At 50.9% G+C, this 19,745-nt stretch overlaps 8 protein-coding genes across 8 annotated transcripts; 5 read left to right on the top strand and 3 right to left on the bottom strand.

Annotated features, from left to right (window-relative positions):
• Positions 1-125: 125 nt before the first annotated feature.
• Positions 126-2,088, top strand: STEHIDRAFT_167850 (uncharacterized protein; the record flags this gene model as incomplete). Its single annotated transcript, XM_007303084.1, has 8 exons — positions 126-364; positions 496-536; positions 592-647; positions 738-1,033; positions 1,095-1,329; positions 1,395-1,577; positions 1,637-1,703; positions 1,768-2,088. The coding sequence occupies 8 exons, from the start codon at positions 126-128 to the stop codon at positions 2,061-2,063; spliced, it is 1,413 nt and encodes a 470-aa protein (XP_007303146.1). The 3' UTR covers positions 2,064-2,088.
• A 333-nt stretch (positions 2,089-2,421) lies between these two features.
• Positions 2,422-5,500, top strand: STEHIDRAFT_146557 (glutamine-tRNA ligase). The gene is made up of 6 exons (XM_007303085.1): positions 2,422-2,754; positions 2,865-2,936; positions 2,998-3,212; positions 3,294-3,774; positions 3,839-4,139; positions 4,195-5,500. The coding sequence occupies exons 1-6, from the start codon at positions 2,457-2,459 to the stop codon at positions 5,399-5,401; spliced, it is 2,574 nt and encodes an 857-aa protein (XP_007303147.1). The 5' UTR covers positions 2,422-2,456; the 3' UTR covers positions 5,402-5,500.
• Positions 5,442-8,000, bottom strand: STEHIDRAFT_146558 (high nitrogen upregulated cytochrome P450 monooxygenase 2). The gene is made up of 9 exons (XM_007303086.1): positions 7,890-8,000; positions 7,480-7,810; positions 7,344-7,421; positions 7,042-7,276; positions 6,877-6,978; positions 6,624-6,783; positions 6,279-6,523; positions 6,115-6,204; positions 5,442-6,053 (listed from the first exon to the last, which is right to left on the bottom strand). The coding sequence occupies exons 1-9, from the start codon at positions 7,965-7,967 to the stop codon at positions 5,639-5,641; spliced, it is 1,734 nt and encodes a 577-aa protein (XP_007303148.1). The 5' UTR covers positions 7,968-8,000; the 3' UTR covers positions 5,442-5,638.
• A 1,046-nt stretch (positions 8,001-9,046) lies between these two features.
• On the top strand, positions 9,047-10,346 carry STEHIDRAFT_54478 (SET domain protein; the record flags this gene model as incomplete). Its single annotated transcript, XM_007302272.1, has 2 exons — positions 9,047-9,249; positions 9,314-10,346. Coding segments are annotated over 2 exons (1,236 nt in total), but the record flags the coding sequence as incomplete, so codon positions are not given.
• A 546-nt stretch (positions 10,347-10,892) lies between these two features.
• STEHIDRAFT_77733 (secreted arabinase) lies at positions 10,893-13,026 on the bottom strand. The gene is made up of 19 exons (XM_007302426.1): positions 12,933-13,026; positions 12,864-12,869; positions 12,756-12,807; positions 12,661-12,706; positions 12,534-12,605; positions 12,449-12,465; positions 12,367-12,395; positions 12,280-12,315; positions 12,176-12,215; positions 12,045-12,114; positions 11,971-11,984; positions 11,860-11,914; positions 11,796-11,801; positions 11,584-11,739; positions 11,489-11,521; positions 11,348-11,429; positions 11,259-11,292; positions 11,144-11,196; positions 10,893-11,084 (listed from the first exon to the last, which is right to left on the bottom strand). The coding sequence occupies exons 1-19, from the start codon at positions 13,014-13,016 to the stop codon at positions 11,034-11,036; spliced, it is 936 nt and encodes a 311-aa protein (XP_007302488.1). The 5' UTR covers positions 13,017-13,026; the 3' UTR covers positions 10,893-11,033.
• A 946-nt stretch (positions 13,027-13,972) lies between these two features.
• STEHIDRAFT_167855 (uncharacterized protein) lies at positions 13,973-15,253 on the top strand (the record flags this gene model as incomplete). Its single annotated transcript, XM_007303087.1, has 4 exons — positions 13,973-14,203; positions 14,258-14,386; positions 14,440-14,805; positions 14,864-15,253. The coding sequence occupies 4 exons, from the start codon at positions 13,973-13,975 to the stop codon at positions 15,251-15,253; spliced, it is 1,116 nt and encodes a 371-aa protein (XP_007303149.1).
• Positions 15,254-15,991: 738 nt separating this feature from the next.
• On the top strand, positions 15,992-17,165 carry STEHIDRAFT_155953 (uncharacterized protein; the record flags this gene model as incomplete). Its single annotated transcript, XM_007303088.1, has 6 exons — positions 15,992-16,064; positions 16,145-16,275; positions 16,339-16,463; positions 16,541-16,618; positions 16,671-16,880; positions 16,943-17,165. 6 exons carry the CDS (start codon positions 15,992-15,994, stop codon positions 17,163-17,165), a joined length of 840 nt encoding a protein of 279 aa, XP_007303150.1.
• Positions 17,166-17,501: 336 nt separating this feature from the next.
• On the bottom strand, positions 17,502-19,315 carry STEHIDRAFT_54832 (amidase signature enzyme; the record flags this gene model as incomplete). Its single annotated transcript, XM_007302292.1, has 8 exons — positions 17,502-17,620; positions 17,685-18,116; positions 18,171-18,317; positions 18,452-18,655; positions 18,712-18,771; positions 18,820-18,907; positions 18,967-19,094; positions 19,177-19,315. The coding sequence occupies 8 exons, from the start codon at positions 19,313-19,315 to the stop codon at positions 17,502-17,504; spliced, it is 1,317 nt and encodes a 438-aa protein (XP_007302354.1).
• Positions 19,316-19,745: the final 430 nt, after the last annotated feature.

Below are 19,745 nucleotides of genomic sequence, written 5' to 3' on the forward strand. Positions count from 1 at the left end.
ACTGTTTTGACAGATGGAAGTGACGTCAGATATGGTCGCCACCAAAAATATAATGCAGACGACCATCATGTCGTGTGCAGCATTTCCGGGTGTAGCAGAGCCCTTCTCCCTTGTTTCTCCCTCCCATGTCCTCATCACTTGCACCTTCTGGCACATACGCCGTGGGTGCTACCACCTTCGTCCTCCCCGTTCGTCCAGTACGAAACATTGGCCGTGCAAGAGTGCGACGAGAGTCGGGTGACGGTACCGAACCAGCGCTTCAGCTCGAAGACGTCGTCTTCACAGCCTTTTATCCCACTGATCCTACAACATTTGCCGACAAAAAACACGAACATGGCCTCTTCTGGATGATCCGGTGGGTTTCGTTTTCATTCGAATTCGAACACAGATGATGGTTTCTGGAGTCGGGTGCCTTGGTATCCGACATTGAGGCATCACTTGGTGGTTCAAATCTTCTCCAAACCACTGTTTGAGCTAACGTTGGTGTGACCGTAGACCTCTTGCGGATTCTGTTAGAGGCTATGCTCATTTGTCCGGTGAGTTTGCCACTTCGACCCATCTAGGAAGACTCTACTCACAACATGCCTGCAGGTATCACGGCATATCTACTCTGGCCCATCATCCTGTTATTCGGATACCGTGTTAAGGTATGAGGTGGTGGCTACTCTTTGCACACCAGGCCTCAGTGATCTTCATTCCTAACTCTCTCGCCACTCATTCGGTGGCGTGTCTTTCAGATCCCGGTCTATGTGAACTCCCCTCCGGTTGGCTCAGCCATCCAACCTTCTAGCCCGGTATCACCTACGTCGGAGAAGGCTTCGTTAGGGCGCTGGCCACTAGCTCTCTTCTCTCATGGTCTTGCCGGAAGTAGAACAACGTATTCCAAGCTCTGTACGGAGATGGCGTCTTCCGGAAAGGTCGTACTCTCATTTGAGCATCGAGATGGTTCTGGCCCGGCATACAGGAGACGGGGCGGGTCAGCACAAGATTCTCAAACGCAGGCAAATCTGTACATTCATCCCGAGAACGTCAGGTACGTACTTTGGATGCATTCTACTGTGGGTGAATTATCAATTGTCTTTCATGTATGGTAGCTGGGAGGGGACGCCACCAGATAGCCCAGAAGAACTCCGTACAGAGCAGTTGGAATTTCGGCGTCACGAAATCTACCTTGCTTACAGCGCCTTCCTCAATTTGGTTCAGCACGGGGAACGCGGTGAACTTGACACGCTCGATGGAAGTGAGATAGAGTGGAAAGCTTGGGAGAATGTCGCCAAATGTGACGACGGGGTATTGCTCACTGGCCACTCGTTTGGCGGTGCCACTATAGTAAGTCTTTCAGTTTAGCTCCTTCACGTTCCAGTTCACCATGTTAGTTAATTCCTGTATTATAGCTCTCGATTCTCACCAACCCACCCCCGTTCGACACCCCACCTATTCCAGCGTCACACGCATTGGCATTGGATCCGTGGGTACAGCCATTACCTGATCCCGGTCCCGTGCCTTTCGAGGACAATAACAGGTCCTTCAGAAACGTGAAGCTCTTGGTAATAAACTCGGAACAATTCACGTTATGGGTATGTTTACTTTTTCGGCGTGCACCATTCCATTCAATAACACAATCAATTGCACGCAGAAAGACCACTTCACGAAACTGGAACACGGAGTAAAAGTGTGGACGGACAGTCATTTGCTCACTCTAGGTATTCCCTTCGACACTTTCTCTGGGCTTCTGTCCACTGGTACTAATGCGTTGCTCGTTCACAGTGCGCTCCAAGCACGTGTCTTTCTCAGACTTCCCACTCATCGCCCCACCTCCCTTTCGTGATTCGAACGCTTCACTTTATTTGAGCCAGATATGCTCTCTTTCGATTGCATTTCTTGATGACCACCTTAAGGAGACATTGGCTGGAATGAAGACCAGGAAGATGGAAATGGAGTGGGTGCAGCCGCCGGTACGATGGTGGCAAAGAAAGCGTCCAAATCCGACGAATGAGCAGAACCTGGGTCAGCGACAGCTCATTGGAGAGCCGGGTGATGTCATCGTCCATGTTCTGACTTGAGTGTACATACTCTGTTGGACAACCCTAGAACCTATACGCACGACCTCATCCATACGGACAATCAACTAATATACTTTTACTACATTATATCGTCAGTTCTACGAACTAAGTATATTCATATGTCTGGAGAAGGACCTTACTGTGCCTAGTCCGCATTACTATATTATGATTGGATCTCAGAATGTTCCTCTTGTCTTCGTGTTTTTCAACTGGCTCTCATGTTCGCAAATTGTTGCGACGCGCTCATACTCCCCTCTGATTTAACGACGCGTTATTTACATCTATTTGTGCCACCCATCGATCGCCACACTGGAGTCAGATTGGGTCCTTGTTTCACTTTTTGTTCCACGACCCCTCGCACGACCTATCGATACTACCCTATCTCCCACTACTATGCCTCCAAAGGCGTCCTCAAATGCAGCAGATACTGCGCCTCTCATCGACCTCTTCAAATCGATAGGCCTCACTCAGGCCAAAGCTGCAGAGGCGGCAAAGAACCCGAAAAGCGCTACCATCTTCAAGGACTTGATCGAGAAGTATGCGCTCGTAGGAAAGCTGGACGAGAAACAGGCAGGGTTGGTTGCTGCACTTGCGGTGCAACTGTCGAAGACCAATGTCGGGGAGGAAGAGAAGAGTTACGTCGTGAATGCTATCCTGGACGGAAGGCTGAAGAGCGTGGACCAGGTCAATGGTACGTTTGCCCTCACTGTTTGATCTCGCTTATTACACTGCATAATATACCGGAAATGAATTGCTTATATATATTGGCGAAGACAAGTCTCTGACTTTTTGGCCTTGCAGCCGCGGTGAAGTACGTTGAGGGCCACACAGTTCCCATAGACGACAGTGACTTCGATATTCAGTGTGGCGTAGGTACGATCATATGCCCTTTGACAATGGCTGCATACTCTCATACTTTTCGTGTCTCGAATAGGGTTTAGCATTACAGCGGAGGAGCTTGCTCTGCGAGTGACGGAGTACATCAAGGCTAACGCCGTTGCGGGTTGGACCAACCTTGGGTCTACCATCACCGGTCTGAAAAATACTCCCGAACTTCGGTGGGCTAGTCCACTAGATCTCAAGAACGCCGTCGAGAAAGCGTTCCTCGAGACATTTGGTGCAAAAGAGACCGCGAAGGCGAAGGCCAAGGTATGTTTTCCCATCAGCGTTGACCGTTCACGCATGTTCGTCCCTCGCCATTCGTTTACTGAACTGTGGATTTTCATCCAGGAACCGAAGAAGGAGGCCAAGGATAAGCCTACGAAACAGGCGGAGGCTAATTTCTCAGTATCGGCCTCTGGAAGCTCGAAATCTGTCTTCGAGGAAGGATTCCTTGGTCGTCTCCATAAACCGGGAGAAAACCCCCAGATCAAGCCTAGTCTTCGTGAAGAACACCTGAAGGCCACCGGAGGTCTCGTATACACCCGATTCCCCCCAGAGCCCAATGGTTACCTCCACATCGGACATTCGAAGGCCATCTTCGTCAACTTTGGGTATGCGGCGCATCATGGAGGGAAGTGCTACCTGAGGTACGACGACACGAATCCGGAGAAGGAGGAAGGGAGGTATTTTGAGAGCATTCTGGAGACAGTTCGTTGGCTGGGTTTTGAGCCTTGGAAGATCACGTATTCCAGTGATTACTTTGATCAGCTCTACGAGCTGGCGGTGGTCTTGATCAAGAAGGATAAGGCGTACATTTGTCATTGTACCGGTGAGTTAGCCTGTCATACCCGATTTCTCCACTTGGCGTTCTTATCCATCGGTGTTTCGTTTAGGCGAGGAAATCCACGAACACAGAGGCGGCGACAATGGAGGTGCGAGAACGGCATGCAAACATCGTGATCGCCCTGTCGAGGAGTCACTACGAGAGTTCGAAGGGATGAAAACGGGGAAATACCAGCCAGGAGAGGCCATCCTTCGTATGAAGCAGGATCTGGAGGACGGGAACCCCCAGATGTGGGACTTGATCGCATACCGTGTTCTGCTTACTCCTCACCACCGAACAGGCGACAAGTGGAGGATCTACCCGACTTACGACTTCACTCACTGTTTGGTTGATAGCTTCGAAAATATTTCGTGCGTCTGTCCTTTGCCATCTCGTCATACAAATATTAATATCTGAAAAATACAGGCATTCGCTATGTACCACCGAGTTCATCGCGTCGCGCCAGTCATACGAATGGCTCTGCGACCAGGTCGAAGTCTACAAGCCAAGGCAGTCCGAATACGGTCGACTTGCTATCCAAGGCTCCGTCATGTCAAAGCGGAAAATTCTCGCCCTCGTCGATGAGAAATACGTGCTCGGCTGGGACGATCCACGGCTATACACTCTCATCGCCCTGCGGCGTCGTGGCGTCCCACCAGGCGCCATCATCTCCTTCGTCAGCACGCTTGGGATATCCACCAGCCCCTCCAACATCGAACTCGCCCGATTCGACCAGACCGTCCGTCAGTATCTCGAAAATAGCGCCCCTCGGCTGCTCATGGTCCTTCGTCCCCTGAAAGTGACCATCGAGAATCTTCCAGAGGACTACGTCCTCATGGTCGAGAAACCGCTCCACCCTAAAGTGCCAGAGCTGGGTACGAGTCAGATTCCGTTCACGAGGACAGTTTACATCGATCGAGATGATTTCCGACTGCAAGACTCTCCGGATTATTTCCGTCTGGCGCCAGGGAAGACCGTCGGCTTGTTCCAGGCTCCTCATCCCATCACCTGCACTTCGCACAAAACCGATCCAACGACTGGAGAGGTAACAGAACTCATCTGCAAGCTGGAGGAACCGGCCGCGGGCCAACCGCCGAAGAAGCCCAAGGCTTTCATCCAGTGGGTGGCGGAACACGCGCCAAGCGGAAGTCCTGTTCGCGTCGATGAGACGAGGGTCTTCCACCGGCTGTTCAAGAGTGACAACCCTCTCGCTGCTGTTCCTGACTTCAAGGCCGATGTGGACCCGAATAGCTTGGAGATCATCAAGGGTGCGATGGTGGAGAGCGGGTTCTGGGCGCTTGCGAAACGCACGTATGCCAGCGCTAAGGTGGAAGGGGCGACGAGGACGAAGCGAGCGTTGGAGGAGAACAAGGGCATCAACTCGCATGAACCGGCTGCGGGAGCGTCAGGACACGGGCATGCGGATGAGCCGCAAGTGAGCAGCGAGCAGCTGGTGGGCAAGGAGTGCGTCAGGTTTCAAGGATTGCGGGTGGCGTATTTCGCGCTGGACTCGGATTCGAGGGTGGCGTCTCTCGATGAAACGGCCGATGTGGCGGCCGGGAGGAGGCAAGGTGACTTCTTGGTATTGAACCGGATCGTGAGTTTGAAGGAGGATTCGGGCAAGGCGGCATGAACACGAACCGAGAAGTAGATTTGAATGTATTTGGTATACCACTCGCGCGTAGCTAATCTAAGAGAATACAGTAATAGACCGGCGGTGCCTAGGAAAGCGGAGTAAAGAGCAGACAGCGAGAAAAACAATACAATCTTCACAGCGGAGGCTCTCCGAGACACTACTCAACAAAGCTTAACTTACGCCACTAACTTAAACTCTTCTGACGATCCAAATCAGTCCCATTCCTTCTCGTCCCTAAGTCCTCGCCTGGATCTCCACCCATAATGCCCCCTTCTTGACCACGAAATAGTCTTCGATACTTTCCTCAAAAGCTTGGAGGTCAGTACCCTTCGCGGGTCTCATCGTGAACCTTGACAGAAGCCAGCATGCAACCATTCGCATCTCCAGCAGAGCCAAATTCTTGCCCACGCATACCGTGGGTCCATACGAGAATGGCATGAACGCCGCGGAGTTGTGTGTCGCTTTCCGAATAGGCGTCACGTCGAGTCTTCCAGCTGACGGGTCTCCCAACTTAGACGCAGGGTCCTGCAGATCCGTGGATGCGAGCCAACGCTCGGGGACGAACGAGTCGGGAGCCGGTGAGAAGTTACGTGGATCGCGGTGAACGCTGTAAGTGTGAATAAAGATCTGTGTTCCCTCTGGGATGATGCTTGACGTAAATAACTTTGATTTCAGTGGAGTTAGATTGTGCGAGCGAAATGCGGACATACTGAGATCCGAGTACTTTGGGCCCCGTGCCGCGAAGAACGGATCGCTGGGAACCGCTAGGCACAGGTGGTTGTAGCCGCATAGTTTCGTTTCTTGATTCCCCGGCAGGACACAGTGCGGAGTCAGAAACACGGTGTCTATTCGAACATTCGAGGGAAGAACTCACATGCAGGCATTGAGATAAGGCATGTTGGCCAGATTAGTAGCATCGATAGGTTCATCTCCTGGCGGAAAGGTGCTGTCGACCTCTTCTTGGAGTCGAATGTAGGTCTCGGGGTGCTTCAAGAGATACCATATCAGCGCTGTCAGGACAGTGGCAGTGGTGTCCGAGCCTGCCACGATGGAAAGAATCGTGTCCGATGCGAGTGTCGCGTGCGTAGGGCGTACGGTGTTAAAGCCTTCTTCATCGTTCTAGTGATTCACCGACATGATGAAATCAGGAAAACACGTTGAGAAGATTGCCAGGCTGTCAAAATAATGTTCCTCGGTAAATTGATAGCATCCGACTGACAAGGTAATAGAACAAGTCCTTCCGCATCGGACCCATCTTCATCCTTTTTGCTAGCTTGTTCTCGCCAAGTTGTCGCATTCGTTTAATCCTCCGGCCATTGCCCGGCAAGCAAGAAAGAAGAGGCAAGCACCAAGATGCGTGCCCAAAAATTGCATGATCCCTGAAAGTATATCGAAAGACAGATCAGCTACAGCCTAGTACCGCGCACCGGCCCCAATGAATAGAAGGCGTATCATAGTGGAGATAAGCTTACTTCATGCCCGACTCAAAAATACTCCAAATCCCACAGGGATCTCCTCCATCGGCCATCATATCAAAGCCTTCCCCGAAAGCCATATCACCCAAAAAGTCGGTTCTGCCCACACAGCCGGCGATCAGCAACAGACATCGCTGAAGAGACTGCAGGAGGAGGACATACGTGAAGTAACTCATCCATGCACCGGCGTCGACAGTCGCAGTAGCTACCTCTCCTGCGGCTCGTATACGATCGTCGAAGCACTCGACGAGCTGCCGGCAACGATTCGCGAGTATCAATTCATACTGTTTGATGGCACCGCTGGTGAATCCACGATTCCAATTCTGCCGGCGTTCAGCATGGGCATGAGGATCCCGTATTCCGATCAACGGAGGTGGTGAGGTTCGGTGGTCCCAGACTAGTAGAGGTAGTGTGATGTGAGTGAGGAATATGTGAGAAATTCAGCTTCAAGGTTTGTCACTCACAGGGTCCTTTCGGCAGGCCTGAAACACCAAGGACAGATGGGATGGCCGAAGCATCCCGAATGGAGAGTTCATTAGGGCCTGCGACGTATACATTTCTCAGTGAGATCCTTCCGTAAGACAGTGCAGCAGGACTCACCGACACGCACGACATCCCCGAAACGGTCATGTAACGTCTTGTAGTAAATATGTTGTTTGCCGTCGGCACAAATGTATGAGGACCACCATTTGGAGACTCGAGCGTACACGGGACCCGGGTACGCAGCGAGTGGATGGAGAGGAGATAGGCGGTAGGCGACAGTGTAGAAAAGCAAGAGAAAGTAATACGAGACAAATGTACTGAACGTGGCTTGGAGTGTCGAGCAGGGCAACGAAACAAGCGCGGCCAACAGCATGGGAACGACTACCAGAAGAGTGATCAACTGTCCGTGATGCCTAGGCTCATACTGTTTGAAGATGATGTATGAGACCTGCGATCGGCCAAAGGTAGCAGATGAGCATTGGAACAAACACGACCAGATGCGCCGAGGAGAGGATGATGTTACGCACAAATGAAGCGCTCAAGACAATGGCCACGACGTTGAGCGGAGAAAGAATGCTTATCATACCGGCGGACAAGAGATACATTTGTATACGGTCGGTAGTGTAGGAGAGGGGGGGGGGCCTGAATGACCGGGGGGTCTTAGGGATGGTGTGAGGAGGAAGGCGTTCTTTATATCAGTCTCTCAGGTCGGCGGAACAGCCTTCACATCCATGTCAGACAGAGATGCGATCACAGCCCGATTCCCGAGCCAGGGTATCAAACGGCAAGGTAGTGGCGCAAAGACTGAAAACCCGAAGTATTACGGGCCCAGTGGTATCTTCATATGGCAGTATACAACCGGAAGCGGTCAAGGCAACGTCCTCGCGTTGGTGGCGTACGGCGTGACCTTAAGAGCCCCGCACAAATATGGGCCTGCGATCGAAGTGCCGGGCTGCAGGTACCGACAAGTGTTCCCGGTCAAATGAATCGTAGACACAAGACGATCATTGAGGAGTAGTGCCGTCAGAACCAGAGATCGTAACTTTGCAGAACTCACGCAACCGTTCGGTTTGCGTCTCGAGGCTCAGATTGTGATGTGAACTCATTCGCCGCTGGACAAGCGTGGAATCGACGTAGCACAAGGAGCAGGCGCCATGTAGCGGGAGGATGTGCGAGCATCGATGATGGATCGAGCGAAGGATTAGCCTCGTGTAGTAGAGGACAAGTCAGCCGGCGCCTGGACTGATAATATCAACTTTCAGCGGCAACAGTGGGACCTACGAGGTACTTGACATTAGGGTTGAGCTCGGTGACGCCCCGGTCATGAACCGAACGGCTGCTATCGGGGAATACGAGGAGATTGTTGAGGGCTCGTGGAGCCAGGGTCAGAGGAACGAGCTATTGTTGTCCGGTCACTCATCTCTTGCTCGGCGACTTAATAGCCGCCAGGTAGCCGCACGCGATCAAAAGGGACACACGTTGATCGTCTTCGGTCGGCGTTCATCTTATCTGCACCGGTCACTTATGCAGACCGACCGTTTATTTGACCCGCTTGGAGAGTCTCCTGCTATCCTTGATTTTCGGCACTGGCTCGCTGCCAATGGCGCAAGCGTGCACGAAAATGTTCGTTTCAAAACAGGCAAGTGCTTTTGAACTCCGTGAGGAATCTCCGACTTGACAGGGATTCTATGCAGTTTCCTCTGGATACTCTGTCATCGCCGCATGCCCTTTGGAAGCCGATTCCACCATCGTGACTTGCCCTTTCACACTCGCAATCACACCAGAACAGTCCAAGCGTGCTCTCCAGAACTTTCTCCCCGATATCCCAGATGTATGGAATGAACGCCAGCTCATGTGCACCTACATGAGCTTTCACAGAATTCTGGAGTCTGTTGTTCCCGTCCTCGCCCCTTTTGGGCCTTCCAATCTCATTCATCTCGTCATTCTATAGTCATCCCGCTCTCAAACACCGACCTTATCTCCATGTCCTTCCGCACCCTAGCAAACTCCGCACGCCTTTGCATTTTACGGAACAAGAACTCGAGGCTCTCAAAGGATCTAATCTCTATGGTGCCACACTTGATCGAGTACGCGAATGGCAAACAGAGTGGAATCAATGCCGCGATGCTATCCGTCTTGTTAACGAAGGCTGGGCCCTAGATTTCTCCTGGTGCGTTACTCTTGTCTTCGGGTTTCGACGCCTGTACACTGATCATTCTCACAGGGAGCATTGGAAGACAGTAGCGACTTACATTTCATCGCGCGCGTTTCCGTCAACTTTGTTGTCACCTCATCCTTCGCTTGTCGCCACAAAATCTTCTCACCCAATCCTTCTGCCCGGCGTTGACTCACTCAATCACGCAAGGGCACACCCTGTCTCATGGGTCGTCCATGTTCCATCGGAACCTGACTCTGTGCCCGAAGCATCCACCATTTCACTTGTACACCATCAACCCATCAGCGCTCACTCGGTCGAAATTTTCAATAACTATGGTCCAAAGGGGAATCCCGAGCTTCTCTTGGGGTACGGCTTTGTTATGCCTGACAACCCCGACGACACAATCGTGCTTCGCGTTGGTGGTGGAGGGTCGGGTGGCACCGAAGGTAAGCGATGGGAAGTGGGACGAGAGGCAGAGGGGATAGAGGGTCTGTGGCAGGAAGTCTTAGATATTGTCTCTCCACCTTCACCGGCTGAAGATGCCTCCGACTCAGATGATGATGGGGAAACCCATCCACCGCAATGGTCTCTTCACCTAGATGCGGCGGCAGCATTGCAGTCTATGGTCGAGCCGAGCCTTGACCGCCTGCCGGCAACATTTATGGAGGATGTCGTACTGAGACCGGATGTCAGGGAGATGATACAGATTTATGTGAAAGGGCAGAGGGAGATTTTGGAGGGGATCGCACGGTTCGCTCAAGAGAAAGAAGAGGCAGCTTTGAACAGTGCAGCAGAACAGGGTGTAGAGGTTGTCATGGAAGATTAAACCGAGGATTTGGACTACTGGTTATGCAATTGTACACCAGTGGCTACTCTGGCTGTGGATGTGTAGAGGCAGCAAAAATATCGATCAACACGGCTGAATGCGATGGTAGACTACTATAGTTACTGGAATACCAATGTATCGCCTCAGAAATTTTCATGTAACACTTATATGCTGTATTCATGTTCCTGTTGTGATCTTACTCCTCGTGTTCGAGCTGCATACCATTTACGAAGTGACAGATCGGGCTAACATAGACCAGCGAGCGGTCATTCATTCATCGCTCATAGAAGCGTGACGGGCCTGACCTCGAGTCTCCTTAAATCACTAAGTTGGGTAACTGCCTGCGCTTCATCACATTTCACTTGCAGCAGTGAACACTCGGTTTGCACACGTGAATACGTACAGGCATACACCCGGCGATCCTTCAAAAAAGAATATTGCACTTAACTTCCGACATTCTGACCCACGGTACCGCATGCCCAGGGGACGCACAACGATATGAGGCTAAGCAATATCTCAATTGAGACATGGACCTACTCTTAAAACTTGATAACGGCATGATAGCATTGAAAACGAGAAACGAGAAACGAGGTATATACGCAACAACAGCGCGAACCAAACTCCGGCTCTTCGACTCGATCGAAGACGCAAGGCAAAGTATAAACGACACATAGCTCGCAGTGGCGCTCATGCAACCACAGGCCATCCAGAAGAGAAATCGAGGCGGTTGATGCCGAGCTATATGTAACAGCACCATGAGGCGAACGTCTTAGCAGGGGTTTAGATGCAGGACTCACGTAGCTGCCAGTCGATGTATAGTAGTGATAGACCAGGATAGGTCCGTCGGAGTCTGTGAGCGGAGCATGACGGTCATCTCGGCAGACAATAGATATAAATAAAGGAAAAACCTGCCTGTGAAAAGGTCTTGACCTCCAGGTCCATAAATCTATACGTGACGTGAGAAAAGCGGCAATAAATGACGACGAGTAGTCAACGCTTACACTATCGTGGGTCTCAAGCACAAGAGTGCCGCCACTTTCGAGAAGACTAACTCCATTCGCGTCGTAGTACGTACCGGCAACACTGTAGGAACCACACATTCAGCGAGATGGTGGTGTATGTATCAAAACATGAACCCATACCTCGTCGCACGGCCGACGCGAATGTTGTAGGTGCTGCGAAATCAACGCCCATGGGTCAGGAGAATTCGGAAGAATGGGATATCATTCCGACGCACCTGGAAGTACCTTCACAGCAGGCATCCCATGAAGTAAAGAGATAATAATAATCCCCATAAGAATAGATAGCCGATGCCTCGATTGCTGTGCTCGATCCCGACCGCTGTGCGATGGACGTGATTGTTGTACCAGTAAGTGCACCGGTGTTGCTGACTCTGAGGTGAACTCTTAGGTATTGTCGACAGTGCATGTGATGAGTGGCAGCTCTTACTCTGTACTGCAGGCATTATGAGACGTCAGCCTTCGTCAGTCGTTAAGATGACTAGGTGACTTACAGTTTGATACCGGTCCAGAAGGAACCCAAAGAAAGCCACCACTTGTTGGTGTCGGCTAGGAGAGAAGTGTGTTCGAGTGTAAGGGTATCAAACGCAGATAAGGAGGCTTACGGTCGATGAACAAGCTATATAGTGTTGGACTTAGTCATAGTATCAGATAGAGACTTGTGGTGGAACCTGCTTACTTTGGATCAATAGCGTTATAATCATCAGAGGAATCGGAGGAAGTAATCAGTCCGTGGTTCGTCCATGAGCCTGTTATCACGAACATTAGTCCCGGGCATGCGATGCAAGTAAGTCGTAACAAGCGAATCACCTTGATATCCAGTCGTTGACGTGGCATAAAAGATAGCGGACTTCGAGAAGTAGTGTATGAGTTGAGTAATCTTCGGAGAATATGACTCTCAAAGGGTTCCATACATTTTGGCTCCCAAATGACGAGGCAGCATAGTAGAGCTATGTAATTCGGTCAGATAATAGTTGAGTTCTCCAACAGACACTACGCACCCTAAACTGATTGTTCACGTAGGTGCAATCTAGCGTGGCAGAACGTAAGAACAATTCGAGATGTAGTGACAATAATATTCACCAGGGGCCCACAGGTTGCTGAAAGTCAAGGCCATGGATGACGTCGTTAGCACACGGACGAAATCAAACGAATACAGAGGTATTACCCGTTGCTCGTCCCAGTATACTCATCAGTCCATGATGCACCATCAGGCCACACGACGCCTTCATTCGTCCAGCTACGATCGTAAGTTGTTAGTGTTGGTCATAGAGGACAATGTACTATCTACGAACGCCGTCCGGTCCGTGGAGGTGATGATCTTGATTCCAACCGCAGTGGCTGAGATGCGATGAGATTAGGTGGGGGTTTGAGCACGAAAGGAACGTACAGAAGACGAAGTATGTTCCCGCCGAGTCTTTGCACATTGTGGGATCGTGTACCTGTACGCTCAAAGATGAGGGTTGGAACCAAGGTCATACCTGGCCGTGCAACGTACTGCAGTCTAAATGCAAGAAAAACGGAGTGTTATCCCATAATACTTGCACTGACAGCTTCAACTACTTACATCTCCAGTGACCGCTCCAGGACCGACGTAAGCCAGCGCCGCGGTCGCAACAGAAATGAAAGTAGTGAAGGTAGCCCAACGCATGATTTCGGTCTACAAGGAAGATTCTCTGTCGTAGAGATGACGGATGAAACAGAACGACATACTCGTATATATACTGGAACTCTAGGAGCCTATTGCTCCGGACCGTTTACACATTCAGGGCCCGGGGTTCGTCGAGCACAAGGACAGTGAACGTTGCCACCTGGTCAACATTGACCAGGTGGTCCTCGAGGCTTGCTACTACAGACATAGGAGCAGCCTTGGTTACAGACTTGACGGATAAACCGAAGACACGCATAAGAGTCGAGCGGCACATCAGTGTCCGGGAACTGCGAGAGAACAGCAGACTATGGTTCATTTCCGCTTACAAGGGCAAGAATCACCGTAGCCGCCACGCGGCCTTCCACGAATTCAGCATAAGTATGCGTTCAATCTGAGCGAACGATATCACAAACGGGCTAACGAGCTCTCGAATCCAAGCCGAACGAGGCAGCATAGGCATACATAGCTCGACAAGCAAGTTTACTTGCCACCAGATCCGCTGTATGTTGCATCGCTACCGGGTCACCATGGGGTTGTGTCGACGGAGGGGTTGTCATCTCCGAGTCCGTGCTCCTGAGGTAAATGAACAAAGAGATCGCAGTAGCGCTGGTTGCTCTTCATATCAAGAAAGACATAGGAGGATTCCAGTCCACTTGAAGAAGGGAGTGAACAGGAAATATCTCGGCCGCGAGAGTCAATCCGCGAGAGTCAATCGTCGAAAGTGCTTCCGGTGCATCGAGGTCAACAAGAAAGAACGAATTTTCAATTCTCCTCCCAGAGCTTCCGGCGGGGCCTTGCTTGGCAATCGCGGTTCCGGATCCACGCGACTCGGGCCACAATAAGCATTTGATTATGCTCGGCTTTTCCCGGATTCCGCGCAACAGTTCAAGTCAAAAGCGTTCATGTACCACACTTGACGGCGGGCAACCCAAGGGCAACCTCTCACTCCTATATAAATGTCCACAAACGAAGGGAAAGTCGATTCTGGCAACGGCAATGTGCTCTCTGATAATGATCTTCCTTCACCGTCGGTCGACAATGCCGATAATCGTGCAGTGTTGATAGAGCGCGCAAGAGGCTTTCTGTCGTCCCCTCAGATCCGTTACGAAGGCGTGGCAGCTAAACGCCATTTTTTGGCTGACAAGGGTCTCTCTGATGCCGAGATAGCTGACCTTATCAGAGAAACCGTAGGTCCACATTATGTGTTCCTCTCAGGTGTGAGCTCAAAGTAGACGCCACAGGCCCCCTCCGTCCCTCCACGGACATACCCACAGCTTCCTCCATCAAACCTGCCCGTATTACTTGCTGGCCTGGTTCGGATCATGAAATGGGCTGCTGGTGGCTCGTTGGCTCTTCTTTTGATTTACTATGTTTGTCCATCTATGATATTTCAACGTGGTGCATTAGCTTACATTTAATATAGCGTTTCATCCTACCCCGTCTTACAGAAACCTTCATGGCTCGTCATTCAATAATGGGACATCAAAATACACTTCTGAAGCAGCTGGTTGGCTCACTAGAGACGACACGCGAGGCACAGAAAAGCACCTTCGCCACTCTTCCCAAAGTAGAACCGTTGCACGAGATTGTTCCTTACCGAGACTGCCAAACGTTGGCCGACATTGTGGCCGCGAAGGAGGCAAAGCCACCGCCAAAGATTCCCCCATATACTGTACTCAGTTGTGCCCTGGCAGACTTCGTGGCCAAGGGAGAGCAGCCTACCACAGAGGAACTCTTCCACGAGATCAGCTCAAAGCTCCCTTGGATCGAAGGTAATACTTCCTATTGCGTAGGTCGTCCATATGGAGTCATTTTGCCTATTGTGATCGATGGTATCTTTCCTGTAGGATCAACTATGGACGATGCTCTCCACTAATCCGAAGTATTTTGTCGCCGATGATTCCGACTCGCCCACCGTACGATGGTCGCACACTACACCACCACCTCCCCCACTTAGTCCCCTTGTTTCATCACTCGAAAATCTGAAGTCAGGGCTACCCAGTCCCACGTCATCTGCATCCTCAAGTCGATTCCAACATACTCTCCAAACCTTCATCGACTTCACAGGGTACTTGACAGCACAAGTATACACTGTGTCCACCGCAGGCCTTGGATATCGTCCCCCAGGTACTCATACCGCAAGTCTCAGCCCGCAAGAAGAGGAAGTCAGGAAAGAGATCAGGGCGTTGAAAGGCCTTGTCCTAAACAGGTTTGTCAACGCTACTCTGCTAAGATGATTGACCATCTCACGCTTTCGGCCGCCACTTAGGAGGACTTTCATGCCTTCAAGGTCATCTAGTACCCTAATACGCAATGAGCAAGCATAACCCTGGCCTGAGATCCCTCTTTGCGTCCGGCAGCCGTCCTGTATCTGTACCATCTTCCACTGCTGTGCGCTACCCGCTACACATCAGCAGATGGACCCAGCTGAATGATGCAACTGTTCGCGTTGGGTGCACCTTGTCTGATGGGCCACTGACACTTGTCCATAACAAGATATCCCAAATACACACTCAAAGAATTATCCTAGATCTCGGGTTCAAGAAACCCGTAAACTCTAGAAGGATAGTGCCACGGCCAAGTCCCTCGTCATCTAGAAAATCCAGTGAAAATTCGACTGTATAAACTCTCAACTTCCGAACTAGTAAAATACAGCTGTTAGGAGAGCAGGAACGACGCGAAGCTGAGCGGGGGCGGCCAGGGGCGATCTAACCGCCTTGAAATAACCCGAGTTCACCGACTGATGCCGTTGCCAGCTCCCGCGCCTTTTAATGATCCCATTATTCTGGGTCGTGCTATTTTCCTCCCCCCTTTCTCTCTATCCTCTTCGTTCGCACCTTCGCTTTCATCTTCTCTTGCTTTCCTCTCTTTTTCTTTCCATTTTCTCCTCGTCCTAGTTCTTAGGCCTGGTCGCCATCAATCACGTTCTCTACGCAATTTGTAATTTGCTCGGTAATTAGCGACTCGAAGCAGCGATGCGCAGCTCGTTTTTGATCCTCGTCGTTGCTGCCGTCTCGGCCAATGCACTCACCCTGAAGCCAGCCCGTCGTATGTCTTTCGGCAAATATGCTCATCCTTCGTTCATTCTACTAAATGCTCGCCACATTGGCATGTTGGACATCGACCAGGAGCCTCACTGACATGCGACTCGACCGACAAGGCTGGAGGGACTTTCATCAAGACTGAGACTACCACAGACGAAGGTGCAAACCTTGTCGTTTGCTCTTATACCTCCGGGACGTGCCAGTATTTTGCGGAGGTGGGTCGACTCCTGCTTTATGCCTGAGAAGAGTGAGCTTCTCTTGATGACGCTCGATACTAGAATGGAACTTTCTCCTCCGGATCAAGCACATGTCCTAAAGGTCTAGTTGCTGGAGGAAGCACCGACACGACCACATCGGCGGCGGCGGCATCAACCACGGCCACAGAGGCTACGTCCACGAGCACGTACGTTCTGTTACTTCGATGAGAGTCGCCCCCCACTCGAATTATTATTTACGCAATGATTGTTTCGCTGGCTCCAGTCCACCCCCAGCGACAACGACCGCTGCAGAATCGACTTCTACTACCGAAGCAGTCACGACATCTTCGACATCTTCAACGTATGTTCTTCTACTCACAATATCCTCATAAATTGATACCTAATTACGGCAGTTCTTCTGATACCCCTTCTTCGACCATACCCCCTGCCACGACTTCTTCAACCATACCCCCTGCCGCGACAACCTCGTCAACTTCTTCGGTGGCCGCCACCACGTCGTCTTCTTCCATCATCTCGACTACGTCAATCGTTTCGACGACTTCATCCTCGTCCAGTAGTACGGCCGTGGAAGCTACGACTTCCGCTGAAGCGACCACCTCGTCGTTCGTATATTTTGTCCCACCGATATCCTCACAAGCCTCTGATTTATTGCACAAATTTATAGGAGTTCCAGCGCACCGGCCAGCACTTCCACGACTCCCGCCGTTGCAACCACTTCCAGCGTAACCCGAGATGTGGCTGCACCGTCCTCGGCCTCTGCCGCTACTTCGTCTGCTGCGTCTGCCACCACCACTGCGACCACTTCCGGAGCTATTTCCGTGGCCGCTCGCTCAGGTTGGACCTGGAGCGTTGTTGCTGGCGCTGTGGCATTCATCTACGCTCTGTGAGCGGGGCGCGCTTTGGAGTTGACATCTGGTCTTGTGGATAATTGATCTTGGATGATGGGCTACTTGCTTCTTGATGATGCGTTGCGTCTGGCAGCTGGACTGATGCATGTTGAGCATGGACTTTCATGGACTTCTTTCATTGGACTTTTAAACTTATATTCATGTGGTTACTTTATTTGTCGTGTTTACCTTTAGGCTGTGCTTATGACACATTACTAAAGTTTTTGGATCTGTGAACCAGAGTGAGAGCCGTGTTTGTCTAAGAGATGGTACATTCAACGTTCACATTTAGCCACAGATAGGGCTCCTACTTCGTACATCTCGCGAGGATCATCATCACAATTGAGATACCCAACCCCCCTGCTCTGCGAAAAGCTTCGCCACAGGGCTAGCGACGTGTAAGAGATGTTGGTCATAGTACCGCGGCGCCACGAGAGACAATCCGATGGGCAATCCTACGAGAAACAAGATTCAGCACACAGCTAACTTATTATCATATCACGAAAGATCTCTACCGACCATGAGCTCCACAAAATCCAGGAAGATTCACGACAGGCGTGTGCAACACGGTCCACATCCCACAGAAGACAGGCGATCCAGTATGCTCGAGTCCAATAGGCGCCTCATCTGGAGCACTAGGCGTAATGATTCCCGCATAGCCCTTAGCGATCTCGTCAAACTTCGAACGCAACGCTGCCATGCCGTCGTATGCCGCCAACTGTTGCGCTCGCGTTCGACCTGATTTGTTTTCGACGGTGTCGACGAGATGCTGGTCCAGTTTGTCTTTCGAGGTAGCGTAATCGCCGAGGAATGAGGCTCTGCCTTCGCAGTCCAGGATGGTCGTATGCCAGGGTGTGATTTGCTCAAATTCGGATGGTAGTTCGAGCTCTTCTACAAGTGCACCTTGTTGGCGGAGGAGGTCTGCCGCTTTCAGCATAGCACCTTTTGTAGCTGTAGTACGCACTGGTCAGGAGACGCTCATTCTCAGTGAAGCAATACACGTACATTCACTGGCTTGCGGCCAGACATGAGTCTTGCAGATGGCGAATTTGGCGTCTTCGAGCTTGAAAGGAACATGTGGTACTGGTTTGTCGTCGTCCAGGCAAAACACCCTTGTAAGTAGCACCAGGTCGTCCACACTTCTGGCATAAACTGGCAATGACAATAATACAATTAACAATGGGGAAAGGACGAAAAGTGTGGTGTCACTGACGGCCCAATGCTTGAAGAGAAAGATCTGTGCGTCAGACTCGGTTCGAATGATCTTACGAAAGTATTCCACTGACTGTCTAGCATTATGGAGTAAACTTTCAATCCTTCTCTAGAGATAGCTCCCCAGGTAGGCTTCAAGGCATAAACACCATTGAAACTCCCAGGACGGATGGTGGAACCAACGGTTTGCGTCCCTAGCGTGATGGGCACTTGAAAATCAGCAACTGCTGCCCCAGAGCCGCTCGAACTTCCGCCAGGGGTTCTCTTAGGATCATGGGCTGTGGGGCACTGAATGTTAATTATTGCAGTTTGAAAGCTCGTAACGACAACCCACGATTCCAGCACGGTCCCCCTTTCACGACCGAGGCAAACTCAGTGGTACAGGTCTTCCCTACTCGCAAGATTCAGTAACCACTCTCGCACACGCGCATGCCAAACATACCCAATATCAGTGCACCGGCGGCCCGAAGAGTCATAACGCATCCAGCATCGACAGCAGGGTGGTGACCTGCATATATCGGTGAGTTGTGCTGCGTGGGCATGTCTTTGGCATAGTATCAGCATGCATAATTGGGTAGGTGAATGGGACTCCCATGCCTTTCGTATAGATTATATCTTTGACCCCGATGGCAACACCATGGAGCGGGCCACGCTTCTCTGGAAGTACCTGATCTAGTTCTCGAGCAGACTTCAAGACGAGATCTTCATCAAGGTATGCTGGACAGACACATATTACGATAAACATTGATTGATGAGATGTTCTCAAGTAACGAATAAACAATTAAGCAAGAGAACTCACCCCAAGCATGCACCACAGAGTCCCGTTCATGTACACGAGAAAGTAGAGACTTCGCATAGTCTTCAACGGTAAGTTTCCCTGAGGAAGTCAGCGAGACAACTTCACTCGCAGTCAGTCGATAAGGGTCCTTCGCAGTCATACTGTATTCAGTCGCAAGACTGCTTGAAAGATGTTAATCCGAGCGGGTATCACAGATGTTGAAGGTCTATTGGAAGGATGAATGCGACAATCCTGGGTTATCCTCTAATATCTGATAGGAGCATAGGTGTGACCTTATCGCCTGCATACGGTCTTTTACAAAGCAAACAAGGATAGCGAAGCATGTCTATGACGTATATCAAGGAGAGCGGAAACCCGATACGAGAATAAAGAGGATATTTAGACTCAGAAGAGGATTTCCCGTAGTTTGCGAGCGCACGCTGCATGTTCCGGGTGTTGTAATTGGTCACCTCTTTCCTGAAGTCAAACCCTGGCCCAATTTGGTCCACTTGAAGTTCTCATCCTGTTCAATAAGATATTCCTGGGTCGAATGGTCGAAGGTATATGGGGCTCCGAGGACTTTTCGAGTG

This window comes from Stereum hirsutum (assembly GCF_000264905.1).
Source record: "Stereum hirsutum FP-91666 SS1 unplaced genomic scaffold STEHIscaffold_5, whole genome shotgun sequence".
NCBI lineage: Eukaryota > Fungi > Basidiomycota > Agaricomycetes > Russulales > Stereaceae > Stereum > Stereum hirsutum.

What these genes read in the sequence shown, in the direction of transcription:
- STEHIDRAFT_146557 (XM_007303085.1), top strand. Translation starts at nt 2,457, where the DNA reads ATGCCTCCAAAGGCGTCCTCAAATGCAGCAGATACTGCGCCTCTCATC. An exon ending in CGATATTCAGTGTGGCGTAG is followed by an intron (nt 2,937 to 2,997) that starts GTACGATCATAT and finishes TGTCTCGAATAG; the next exon opens with GGTTTAGCATTACAGCGGAG. An exon ending in CCGCGAAGGCGAAGGCCAAG is followed by an intron (nt 3,213 to 3,293) that starts GTATGTTTTCCC and finishes ATTTTCATCCAG; the next exon opens with GAACCGAAGAAGGAGGCCAA.
- STEHIDRAFT_146558 (XM_007303086.1), bottom strand. Translation starts at nt 7,967, where the DNA reads ATGTATCTCTTGTCCGCCGGTATGATAAGCATTCTTTCTCCGCTCAAC. An exon ending in AGGCCTGCCGAAAGGACCCT is followed by an intron (nt 7,277 to 7,343) that starts GTGAGTGACAAA and finishes TACCTCTACTAG; the next exon opens with TCTGGGACCACCGAACCTCA. An exon ending in GCATGGATGAGTTACTTCAC is followed by an intron (nt 6,979 to 7,041) that starts GTATGTCCTCCT and finishes CTGTGTGGGCAG; the next exon opens with AACCGACTTTTTGGGTGATA.
- STEHIDRAFT_77733 (XM_007302426.1), bottom strand. Translation starts at nt 13,016, where the DNA reads ATGCGTTGGGCTACCTTCACTACTTTCATTTCTGTTGCGACCGCGGCG. An exon ending in CGCGTCGGCCGTGCGACGAG is followed by an intron (nt 11,430 to 11,488) that starts GTATGGGTTCAT and finishes TGGTTCCTACAG; the next exon opens with TGTTGCCGGTACGTACTACG. An exon ending in TGCTTGAGACCCACGATAGT is followed by an intron (nt 11,293 to 11,347) that starts GTAAGCGTTGAC and finishes CGTCACGTATAG; the next exon opens with ATTTATGGACCTGGAGGTCA.